This window comes from Marmota monax, unplaced genomic scaffold, assembly GCF_021218885.2.
Source record: "Marmota monax isolate L192 unplaced genomic scaffold, Marmota_monax_Labrador192_F-V1.1 WCK01_AAM20220418_F8-fsc00100, whole genome shotgun sequence".
Taxonomy (NCBI): domain Eukaryota; kingdom Metazoa; phylum Chordata; class Mammalia; order Rodentia; family Sciuridae; genus Marmota; species Marmota monax.
In genome coordinates this window covers 3825309-3837784 of record NW_026693872.1, presented here as the reverse complement: position 1 = coordinate 3837784, position 12476 = coordinate 3825309, and the positions used below count along the sequence as shown (strand labels likewise).

General features: G+C 39.6%; 1 protein-coding gene across 5 annotated transcripts in view; it reads right to left on the bottom strand.

Moving 5' to 3' along the window:
- Window positions 1–12037, bottom strand: part of Tbccd1 (TBCC domain containing 1) — a 29961-nt gene extending 17924 nt beyond the window's left edge. For 2 of the 5 annotated variants that reach the window (XM_046462503.2, XM_046462507.2), the window contains exons 1-2: window positions 9665–9786; window positions 6948–7326 (exon numbers count right to left, since the gene is read on the bottom strand). In XM_046462503.2, coding sequence (XP_046318459.1) covers window positions 6948–7283 — 336 coding nt within the window. In that variant the 5' untranslated portion in view covers window positions 7284–7326; window positions 9665–9786. Of the gene's footprint in view, window positions 1–6947; window positions 7327–8176; window positions 8200–9664; window positions 9795–11911 lie in introns of those variants that run through there. The other 3 variants (XM_046462506.2, XM_046462508.1, XM_046462505.2) reach the window with 3 other exon arrangements.
- Window positions 12038–12476: the final 439 nt, after the last annotated feature.

Genomic DNA, 12476 nt, shown 5'->3' with positions numbered 1-12476 from the left:
TTTGTAACTTCTTGAAGGTCTTACTTCATCTCTGTATCTGTAGCATCTACTTCTGTACCTAGCACATAGTAGGCTCTCAATATTTCATTGATGAATAACTGCAATGCCTCATCCCTCCTGGTTGCATGATAAACTTTTCAATTTCCAAAAGCTTTAGCTTTTCTATGTGGCAGAGACTGGCTAAATGTTAACTCCTTTTTCTCCTCTTTGAAGGGCATACTGCGTCCCTTGCAGTTAGATACGGTATAACTGAATTACAATCAATAAACGTGGGTGAATTTACAGTTATATCTGCTATTTTCAAGCATGACCCATAAAATTCTCCAAAAGAAATTGAAGCAAAAGATGACTCTGAGGGCCTAATAGACACGGTTGTGGCAAACTGTATCATTATTTGCAATTGTTCACCTCCCCATCTTTCAAGAAGCTAATACAGCCATACTCATTGCCATGAGATTTCCCATATTTCCTGTGAGATAATTTACCTTCCTACCTCATTGACTTTATGCATGTGACAGAGCTTTAGCCAATGGAATAATATTAGGTTGTTTTATATTACATCTGAATATAAGTCTTTTTTTTTAGTTGTAATAGACACAATATCTTTCATTTATTTATTTATTTCTACATGGTGCTGAGGATCGAACCTCAGGTCTTGCACATGCTAGGCAAGCGCTCTACCACTGAGCTACAACCCAAGCCCTGAATATAAGTAAGAGGCATCATGAGAGCCTAGAAATAAATCCATACACATATGGTAAACTAACTTTTGACAAATGTGACAAGAATGCAAAACAGGGAAAGGATAATCTCTCCTACAAAAGATATTAGGAAAACTAGATATCCATATGCAAAAAAAAGAAAGAAAGAACTGGGTCACAGCTTAGACCACACAGAATCAACTCAAAATGGATTAAGGACTTAAATGCAACAACTAAATTAGTAAAAACTTCTAGAAGAAAAATAGGAAAATTTCCATGATATTGGTCTTGGTATGATTTTTTTGATACGATACCAAACCAATGGTTACTGTTCTAAGCCACTAAAATGCTGTGATTATTTGTTACTGTAATTAACATACTTACTTTGTAAAGTCTTTCCTTATCACCAGGCAACAAAAGCAAAAATAAACAAGTGGGATTAAATCAAACTAAAAATCTGCACAGAAAAGAAAGACATCGACAAAATGAAAAGGAAACCTGTGAAACGAGAAAAAATATTTGCAAATCCTATATATCTGATAAAAGTTAGTTTCAAAAATATATAACAGACTCATACAACTCAAAGGCAAAAAAAAAAAAAAAATCAAATAGCCCAGTGAAAATTAAGCAAAGGACCAGAAAAGTCATTTCTCCAAAGACATCAAAAAGCCCACAGGTATTTGAAAGGTGTTCAACATCACTAATCATTAGGGAAATGCAAATCAAAACCATAAGGAGATATCACCTCACATGTTAGGATGTCTATTATTTTTTTTTAAAAGTGAAAGATTAACAATCATTGGCAGGGATGTAGAGAAAAGGTAACCACTCTGGTACACTGTTGGCAGGAATGTAGATTGATACAGCAATTATGGAATACAGGATGGAAGTTCCTTGAAAATTAAAAACAGAACTACTATATGATCAATCTCACTTTTGGCTACTTAACCAAAGAAACTGAAATCAAACCAAAACTTTCATGTTCACTGTATCATTACTGACAATGGCCAAGATACAGAAACAATTTAAATGCCAAGATACAGAAACAATTTAAATGCCAATCGACAGATAAATGGATAAAGAAAATGTGATGTGTGTGTATGTATATTCATAGAATGGAATACTATTCAGCCTTTAAAAAGAAGGAAATTTCTGCCATTTTCAACAACATGGATAAACCAGAAGGACATTATACAAAGTGAAATAAGCCAGATGCTGAAAAACAAAACTATATAACCTCCTTGTATGTTGTATTAGTCTACTTTCTGTTTCTATAACAAATTCTATAAAGCAGATTACTTTATAGCAAAAAGAGGTTTCTTTAGTTCTAAAGGTACATAGTTCTAGTGGTACAAGGTTTGAAGGGCTGCAACGGGTGATGGTTTTCTTACTACAGCCCAAGGAGGTCCAGGGCATCACATGGCAAGAAACAGTGAGTATGTTTATGTGTGTCTGTATCTGTCTGCTCTCTCCCTGTCTTCTTAGATAGCCATCAGTATTCAATCATAGGTGGGCTACCCTAATGACCTTATCTAGTCCTAATCACTTTCCAAAGGCCCCATCTCCTACACCACAGTCAACAGATTAAAGTTCTACCCTCTCTATTCCTCATAATGGGGAATAAATGGGAACAAAGGAAGCCTTAGGGGACACTCAACTCATCCAAATTGTAGCATACATGGAATCTAAACTAGTCAAGCTCAAAGAAGTAGAGTAGAATGCTAACTGTAAAATGCTGGACAGAATGAGAAATGGAGAGTAATGATCAAAGGCTACAAAGTTTAAGTTATGCAAGATATTTAGTCTTAAGAGACAAGGCATAGTGCTTATAGCTAACAATACTGTATTGTACAGGTAAAATTTTTTCTAAAAGGGTATATAAATATAAATATTCTTAAAACACACAAATCGTAATGATGATAATAATAATAAACAGAGGTAGGGGAAATTTGGGGAGGTGACAGATGTTAGTCTACAGCTTTAACCCTTGACAATGGTAATGGTTTCATAATATATATACTTATCCCCAAACTCATAAAATTGTCTTCAAAACAAGGGGGAAAAAAAGCACCATGATTTCCTTCTGCTTTGTCACTCCTCCCTTCTGTTACAAGAATAGGCATGACCTATAAGAAGCTGTTTCTTCAGCTTGGATTCCCAAATGAGAGGACACATAAAGTCAATAACAGCCTGGAAGAAAGATATAGCTAAAGTGCATCCTACATCTTAAATAGGAAAGAAGTAAACCTTTGTTACTAAAATTTCATTGTTTTTTTTTTCCTGCAGAAAAGCTGATTAATATGAATAGTGACTCAAAAATACAGAAACATGGGTCCCTAAATCCCTGCTTGGACAACGACAGTCCAGAGATTCAACCAACCAGATGCACCTGTGCTGGACTTTTGGATGAATGAAAAACAAACTGATATTGTTCTAAGCCACTGAAATGCTGTGGCTGTTACTATAATTAATCTACTATGATTAACATACTTTATGAAATCTTTTCTTATCACCAGGATGAATTTTTCTGTATTCCATTTTTGTACTTTATGAATAATTATGATAATTTTTTATTTATTCTAATTAGTTATACATGACAGTAGAATGCACATTGACACATCATACATAAATGGGGTATAATTTCTCATTCTTCTGGTTGTACATGATGTAGAATCACACCGGTCATGTAGTCATATATATACACAGGGTTATAACGTCTGAATCATTCTACTATCCTTCTTACTACTCCCATACCTCCCTCTCCTCCCATTATTTCCCACTACCTACTATTTCCCTAGCACCCCTCCCCATTATGAATTAGCATCCACATATCAGAGAGAACATTCAGCCTTTGGTTTGGGGGGATTGGTTTATTCCATTTAGCATGATATTCTCCAGCTCCATCCATTTGTTGGCAAAAAGTCATTCTTCCATTATTGTGTGTGTGTGTGTTTATACACACACACACACACACATATATATATATATATATTCCATTGTGTGTATATATATATATATTCCAATGTGTATATATATTCCATTGTGTATATATACCACATTTTCCTTATCTATTCATCTGCTGAAGACACCTAGGATGTTCCATAGTTTAGCTATTGTGAGTTGAGCTGCTATAAATATTGATGTGGCTGTGTCATTGTAGTACATTGATTTTAAATCCTCTGGATATAAATCAAGCAGGGGAATAGCTGGGTCAAATGGTGGTTGCATTCCAAATTTTCTGAGGAATCTCCATATTGCTTTATGAATAATTATTTTAAACATCAGCTACCCCTACTAATTTATGAGCTCCATGAGGGCAGAGATGCTGTCTGTTATGATTTGTATGTGGTTTGTCTCCCAAGGGTTGGTGTGCTGGAAGCATGGTCTGGTGATATTAAGAGTGGGGCCTAGTGGGATGATATTAGGTCTTGCTAGGGGCATTGCCCTCAGAAAAGATTAAGGTCCTTGCTGTTCTAACCAGTTGTTATAAAAAAGCAAGACTGGCTTCCATCCTCCCTTTAGGCTTCCAGTGTCCCCCTGTGATCTTTCCCTCTTGCACTGCTTCCACCATGATGCCATCTGCCATGTGACACAGGAGATTCCTGCCAGAGCCAGCACCATAGTGTCTATATTCTCAGTCTCAAAAAAATGTGAGCTAGCTAGGTATGATAGTGCGCACACCTGTAATCCCAGCAGTTTAGGAGAGTGAGGCAGGAGGACTGCAAGTTCAAAGCCAGCTTCAGTAACTTGGCAAGGCCCGAAGCAACTTAGCAAGATGCTGTCTCTAAATAAAATATTTTTTAAAAAATGGGGATATGGCTCAGGGTTAATTGCTTCTGGGCTCAATCCCTGGTACCAAAGAGAGAGAGAGAGAGAGAGAGAGAGAGAGAGAGAGCGCTAAAGAAATCTTTTTTAATTTACCCAGCCTTAAATATTTGGTTATTGTAACAGGAAGTGTATTAACACAAATCGGTACCAACAGTACAGTTGTGTGTAATGATTATCTGAAAATGTGGAAATGACTTTTAAAGTGGGTAATGGGCAGAAACTGGAAGAGTTTGGAGAAAGAGGTTATAAAATGCCTATAATGGTATAAATGGAGTATTACAGGTAATTCTGGTGAGAGCTCACATCTGAGCTCAGGACTCAGGACTAGGGGAGAGCTAGAACATCTTAGCAACTGGATAAGTAGTTGTAACCAGATTCAAATGAGGAATATTCCAACAGAAATTGAAGTAAACATTACCTTTGTCACACCATTATAAAGAACTTGGCTGAACTGTGTCCATACTAGAGCTTTATAGAAGTCTGAGTTTTAAAAAGATGAACTGGAATGTCTGGCAGAGGAAATCTCTAAATAACCAAGCATTTGGGCCAGTGCTTGGTTATTTTAACTACATATAGTAGGATTTAGGAGCAATGGAATGTATAATTTAAAGAGAAGTAGAAGGCAGGGGCTGTAGCTCAGGGGTAGAATGTTTGCCTACCACGTGTGAGGCACTGGGTTCGATTGTTAGCACCGCATAAAAAAAATAAAGTTATGTCCATCTACAACTAAAAAAAATTTTTTTAAATTAAAAAAATTTAAAAAACAATAAAGGGAGGTAAACCAACTTTGAAAAAAATCACAGCTTGGCCAGTGAAGGAGTACATTCTAGCAATCTCTTGTTAAAGATATGAGCATGAGTGGATAAAACAAGGCCAAATGCTGTGCATTAGGACAATAAGGAAGAGTCCTGAAAGGTATCTCAGAAATCTGTGTGGCTGCCTCTTCCCTCTCAGACCCAGAGGCCTAAAAGGGAAGAACTGTTTCAAGGAGAGCTCCAGGTGCTCTACCTAGGCTTAGTGCCCAGGGCCCACTCAGGATTCTGCTCCCTGGTTTTCAGAGAAGTGATCCAGTTATGGTTCTAGCAGGTTTGGGTGCAGCTAATGACACCATTCCAAAGGAATGACAGACCTTGGTGTACAAATGGTGCCAATTCTGCAGATGTGCATAACTTGAGAGCTATGAAGTTATTGCAGTTTTTGCCAAAATTTCAAAGTTAAGCCTGGAAGGCCAGGCAGAGAGTTCTGCCCAAAACTATGTAGTAACCAGCATGCAATGCCAGTCTGATAGAGCTGCAATCATGAAATTTCAAACTGAGAGCTGAGGGTGGATTGAGTCCAGCAAAGCCAGAGGAGCAGGGCTGCTTGAGGCCTTGGAAGCCTAAACTCAGCTTGCAAAGGATGCAGGACCTGAAGTTTTAAGATTTAATGTCTGCTCTGCCAGGTTCTGGAAGGCTTTGGGACAGTTACTACGCTCTACTTGTCTATTTATTTAGAAATGAGAATGTGTACGTACCCTGGGCTTTCCACCACTGTATATTGGAAGTAGATAACTTATTTTAATTTTTCAGGTTCAAAGCTGAAAAAAGATTGCCTTGAGTCTCAAATGAGACTTTGGACTTTTGAACTGATGTTGGATCTAGTTAAGACTTTGGGACTATTTGGATGGAACAATTGTTTTGTATGTGAGGACAACATGAGTCATAGGGCGTGAGGGGCAGAATGCTATGGTTTGTCCTCTCTGAAAACTCAAATTTAATTGGAAAATTAAATATCTCCAAATTTAATCCCCATTATGAGGAATTAAAAAGGTAGAAACATAACTTATGGTGTTTAGAAATAGGACCTTTGGAAAATGATTAAAAAACAGATAAGATCATCAGGTCATCAGGGTGGAGCTCCCATGATTGTACTGATGGCTTTATAAAAGGGAGAAAGACTAGCATACACACATACTTGTGATGCTTGGCACTGCCTCAGACTCTGCCCACAAGAAGACCATCACATTATATGGCACTTTGACTCTGAACCTCCAAAACTATAAGTATTAATAAGATTTTTACCTTATTAACAACAGGGAAGGAGTGAACATGCTGTCCAAACCATCTTTGAATCACAGCACATAGTAGATGTTCATTTAAAGTCAGGCACCTCTGACTACAACATATCAGTGTTTCATAATGAAGTCAATGAAAATATTTCCCAGTTTTAATTTCAAGATTCCTGTAACATTATTACTTTGGGAGCAGGCAAAGGATTTGTAAAGACAGACTAATCATTGCCAAACTGGAACTGCTAAAACTCAAATGGTAGGATCACAACAGTGATTAACTTAAAAACTCAAACTATACTGCTAGTACAAAAAAGTAACAATGGTTTATTTTCCAAAGTTATTAAACACTTATACACATTGATCCATACCTGATTTCTCTGCTTTTCAACTTCATCTTCAGACATGCAGTTGGAGAGAATCTCAGACCATTCCAGGCGTTTCTCAGGTGTCCTCACCGAAAGACTATCAAATACTTCAAAGTAAAGCCATGCCAGATCCTTAGCCAACTGCAGTTTCCCACATGCAATGTGCCTCCATGTAGACCAGTAGAGCCGTGGGTAAGCTCCCTCTGTGGCCCGGATTCGCACATAGGTGGCTATCTTCCTGAGATAATGAAGACTGAACTTGGATGGAGGAGGGACCTGCAAGGCACCCACTATAAAGGGTTCTGCTTTTACCCAGAGGAGAACTCCTGACTGATCCATATTACCGCTAAGAACATCTGGATGAAAAGGCTTCTTTGCATACCTAGGAAACAAAGTTTCTTCACGAACTGACTTGAAACATATCTCATTTATACATTTTCCCTGGAAGGTAACCCCTCCCCTGTTTTTCAAAGTACCACATCATCAGTTTTAAAAGCAGCTACAGTTCATCAACCAAAAGCAGAAGACATTTTTGATTAGATCTCATTACAATCTTTTTGAGGAAAAAACTTCAATAAAACAAAGTTATCTTATTTGAATTATCAGAAATTTGTTTCAGAAGAGTGTGTAAAGGGATAAAATCTGGGTTGGATCCCTGCTCTGGGCAGGAAGAAAAGAAGAAAAAAGAGAGAAAAATCATCCTGTCATGGAAAGCTATGCTCTACTCTGGCGGGGAACATTGTTAGAAACAAGAATAAAATTTCAGAGTTAAATCACTTACACATAGAGGACAGTTGGTTAACATTTAGACATGTTAGCTGAACACACAAACTCAATATGAAACACTAATATGAGGAGCTAACAAGAATGCTCATGTAAACATAGGCTACAAGATAGATCAAGAGATAGTAAAGCACCTTTATTCTCTACAACAAACCTGCTCTGGCATATTCTATTGTGCTCAGTTGAGTTGTAGTATTTTTAGACTTTGTTGTTTATTTACATAACTATGATGGATAATTTTATGGAATATGTATAAAACATTTAAAACACAAGGAGGGAATCATCCACATTACCACCACTCAATGGCAACTAGTCAATATTTGATTGTACTTCCTCCTTATCTTTTTTCTATAGACTAGATGTTGTTTTTCATAGTTGTGATAATATAATACATATAATTCTGAATTAAAAGACCACAAATATATTCCCATTTACTTTTAGAAACTTACTAGGCTTAAGAGTTTTCATGAAGCCGAGTCTAGTGGCGCACGCCTGTAATTCTAGCAACTTGGGAGGCTAAGGCAGGAAGATCGCAAGTTAGAGGCCAGCTTCAGCAACTTAGTAAAGCTCTAAGCGACTTAGTAAGATCCTGTCTCAAAATAAAAACTAAAAAATGTTGGGGATGTAACTCATTGTTGATGCTGGGCGATGAACTGATGGGGGCTCATGTACATTTTCGCCTTTGTGTATATTAAAAAATTTGTTATAAAAAGTTAAAATGTTTTCATTATTATAATACCCTGATTATCATATTTCTGCATATTTTCTGCATTATGAATTATTTCCCAGAGATTTTCAGATGTATAATTGTGAAATGAAGTAACATATTGCTATGCTTCCTGACATACACTCCTATTGTTTTCAAAATTAACTGTTAAAACTGTACCATCATTTGACCAATGGAACCCACTTCACTGAGCATTCCTCAGCATGAACATCATTTAGAAAAAAACTTTCCTTATATGACTGATAAAAAATGTTTCACTGTTATTTTGCGTTTTATTCTAGAAAGTTGTGCTGCTTTGGGAAACTATTTAAAAAAAAAATTGACATGGAGTGCTTACTATGTGCCAGATAGCATGCTAAGTATTTTGCCTATTTCACCTCCTTTCACCTTCACAACCACCTAGTGATACATGAGTTCCTTCATTTTCAGTTGAGAAACCTGAAGTTTGGAGAAGGGACTTACCAAGGGTCATACACTTAGTTCTCACAGTCCTGGATTAGAAATCAGGTCTGACTAAAGAACTGTGCAGCTACAAACGTACTTTGGGAACCCAGAATGGGAGAATCTCTGGGAAAGGAGTGGGTCCAGAACAGTAGGAAAAGTCTTAAGACATTAAGCCATTTAAGCAACAGGTGAAGGAACATAGGGGTGTGAACTGAAAAGGGTGTGGGAGGGTAAATGGCGGCTGGGTTCGATATGGGAATGGATTGGCGTTGTTCTAAGCACAGCTAAACGATGAAAAGTACATTAGGCAGATCTTAGTTCTCTCCAAAGTGAAAACAGGCTGCTCGTGAGGTACTGAGCTGTTTCAGAAGTGTGCAATCAAAGCCAGATCCTGAAGACTAACCCTTTATTCTAACCCCGAGATTCGACAGGGCTATATTCGCAACCATCAAAACTGGAGCTCTTTCCCCTGAGACGCGCTGGGATAAAGGTTTCACGGTCGAGAAACAGGCGTGGGCCCAAGGCGCTCGTACAGAGGCTTCGCCACCATCTCCGCAGAGGTGTAGGATGTGGCGTGGGCCGCTCGGGCGCAACCACCCTATTTGGTAACAAGATATTCAGCTGACAGGCTCAGGAGTGGACCTGAGACCCAGTGAGCTCTAAGGCAGCCTTCCCAGCCTAAGACCGTGGCCCGAGCGGCCCAGCCTCCAGTTCAACCTCCCTAGCGCCAGCCCGCCCTCCCCAGTGACAGTCCGTCAGCAGTTACCTGCCAAAGCAGGAACCGGTCCACCGCACCTCTCCGCGCGCCCTGCCCGCCCTTCACCCTCCGCGGCGCGTTATATCCGCCGCGCGCATCGCGCAAGCGCAAGACCTCGCACCACTGAGAACCCGCGGACCTTGTTGCTAGAGTGGCAACTGCTTCTCCCGCGTCTAAGACGTACTTAATTTCTTATGAGGATACTCAGAATCCCAGGAGTCCACGATCCAAGAACCCAAGCCAGACCCATTGCTTTCTGGTTTCGCGCATTTCTACCCAGAGAAGTAAAAAAGTTTTCCATTGCTCCATAGAATGCTGATCAGCAAATATCTGTTCTTAAGGTTAGCCCGGTTTGATGGGGGGCGGGGAGGGGATAATGCAAGTTTACATTTGTGGATCGCTTACTACTGGTTGGGCACTAGGTAAAACACATTAATTGTATTATCCCAGTCTTCTCAAGAGCATTTGTAAGCTAAGCACATTTGTTTCACTGATGAGACTAGGGCATAAAAAGGTGAAAGCAACACCCCAAGGTCACACAGCAAGAAATGGGACAAGAGTCAAATCCAGGTCCTCTGAATTGGGAGCCATCCCCTTCTACCACCTCGGCCTCCTCAGCGTTAGCTCCTTAACTCTCATGTCAGCTTCCCTGCCATGTTATAGTCTTCAGGAAGCGTTTTTGGATTCCACCAAGAAGATACCACTCAATTTATGCTACCATTTCATGAATTCTGAACATTTTTGCTTTTCATTTATCGCCTATGTAGGTGTAAGAAAGTCAAAGTAGATCACAAAATACAATAGTTCCTCTTTTAGGTGGCCTCTCTCCATTACTAGATATCTTCCTGAAAGGGACTCCAGGTAGCATCATCTACTAGGTTCAGCGATTTGGTACTAATTGGTGCTGAGTTTTCTTTCTTTTTCTTCCTTCCTCCCCTGTGGCTCTGAGGATCAAACTCAGGGGCTCCCATATGCACAAAGCACTCTGCCAGTGAGCTATATCCCTTCCCCAACCTATGCCTTAGTTTTCTGCATCAGCAATTAGTGTTTGTTGAGCACCACTGTGTGTCTGGCACAGTGCTAGGAATGAACAAAACGGGCAAGTTCCTTGCTTTCTTGGGGTGTATCATTTAATAGGGAAAACCGACAACAAATACTTAAAATAGTGATTTCAGATAACAAATACTGAAAATGGAAAGGAGAGGACCAGGGAAGGCTTCTTTGCAGTGCTGAATTTGAGCTGAGGCCTGGAGAATAAGAAACTAGCTACATGAAGATCACAATCAAAGCAAGTTTTACTCAAATATATTTGATCACTACTTCCCCAGGCACAGTTTGTGCAGTTCTGTATAGGCTGTGAACATTAGTCCAGATTCATGCTCTCATGAGACTGGCATTTCTGTTTGCATGAGTGCAGAAGCAGGGATGGAAAAAATAAAACATGGTGGTGTAAAAAAGGGACTCAGTAGGGCTAATTTTGATTGATTGAGTTGATGACATTTAGGATATCCAGGTTTAAAAAAAAAAGAGTTCCTATGTTAGGCCCTGGGGGTGGGAAGTATTTCAGGCAAAGGTTAATAATAGCTAGGGCAAAGGCCTCAGGAAAGATCTTGATGTACTGAGGGAAGGGGGCGTTTTTCTGGATCAAGGTAAGGTGTATGGTAGGTGAGGGTATGGACCATATAATACGCCTTTTTTTCTTAAGGCTTTTTGAGTTAGCATAGCGTTGGCTTTTTAGTCTCAGTGCAAATTAAAGACCATTAGAGATTTTTTAAAAAGAAAGTAACATGACTTGACATTTAAAAAAAATCTTGGAGTATATTAAAATACTGTATTAAGACGTTAACTGTGGAGACAGATCAGTTAGTTAGGAGGCCTTTCCCAGGTAAGAGGATATGTCGTGGCCGAAAGGTGATAATGACTATGTAGTAAACAGATTAAAGATATAGTTGAGAGGAAAAGATTTGGCTGGGTTATACAGGAAAGGAATCAAGTAAGACTTAAGAGTTTTGTCCTAAACAACGAGGTGGTGCATTTACTGTGATGAACAAAACCGGGGAAGACAGAGAGAGATGAGTTCTACTCGTAACTGTAATAGTTTTTATTCATTGCGTGCTTAATATGCGCTACTGTGCATAATTTAGGTTTTTCTCCCCACTGAAAATTCACAACACTGCCAGTTAGTGCTTTAATTTTTTTTTTTTTTTTTTTTTTTTAAGAAACAGGCTCGGACTTGGAGGGTGGGGAAGGTCTCACCGCTTTGAAGTGCTGGAAACCAAGTCTGAACTCGGCTTGAGTCGGTCTGCCTCCACGGTCGCTTTTCTGTAAGCAAGCGGACCTCTTTTTCTACTCAACCGAGATACTGCTTACGGGGTTGCCAGGATACCGTAAAGTGAGACCTCCCAAGCGAGGAGTCCCAAGTAGCGTTGGCGCGAAGTAACAGCCCCGCCCCCTTCCGCCACTGTCCCTCATCGCCGGCATCTAGTGAAATTTCAATGTATTTCAATGGCAAATTTCAAGACTTCCAAGCTAAAACCTCCTTCTCCCAATTGGTCGGTTCTGGTAGAAAAGTCTCGCGATTGGTGAAAAATCCAGGGAGTCGATAAGAAAGATTTAGGGTATCTCGGTGCCTTCACTTGGCGCCAATCCGGGCCTTTTACGTAGTTTTCATCGACTCGCGGGAGCCGGGCCTGAGCGGCTTCTTGTGGCGTCGCGATCCTTTGACGTTTCCTCTTCCAATTGGCCAGGAACTGCGGCTGCAGTTCCGAAGCCTAACTGGCTACCCGCACCGCCTCGGAGGTGAAGTGTACTCTGCTGATTG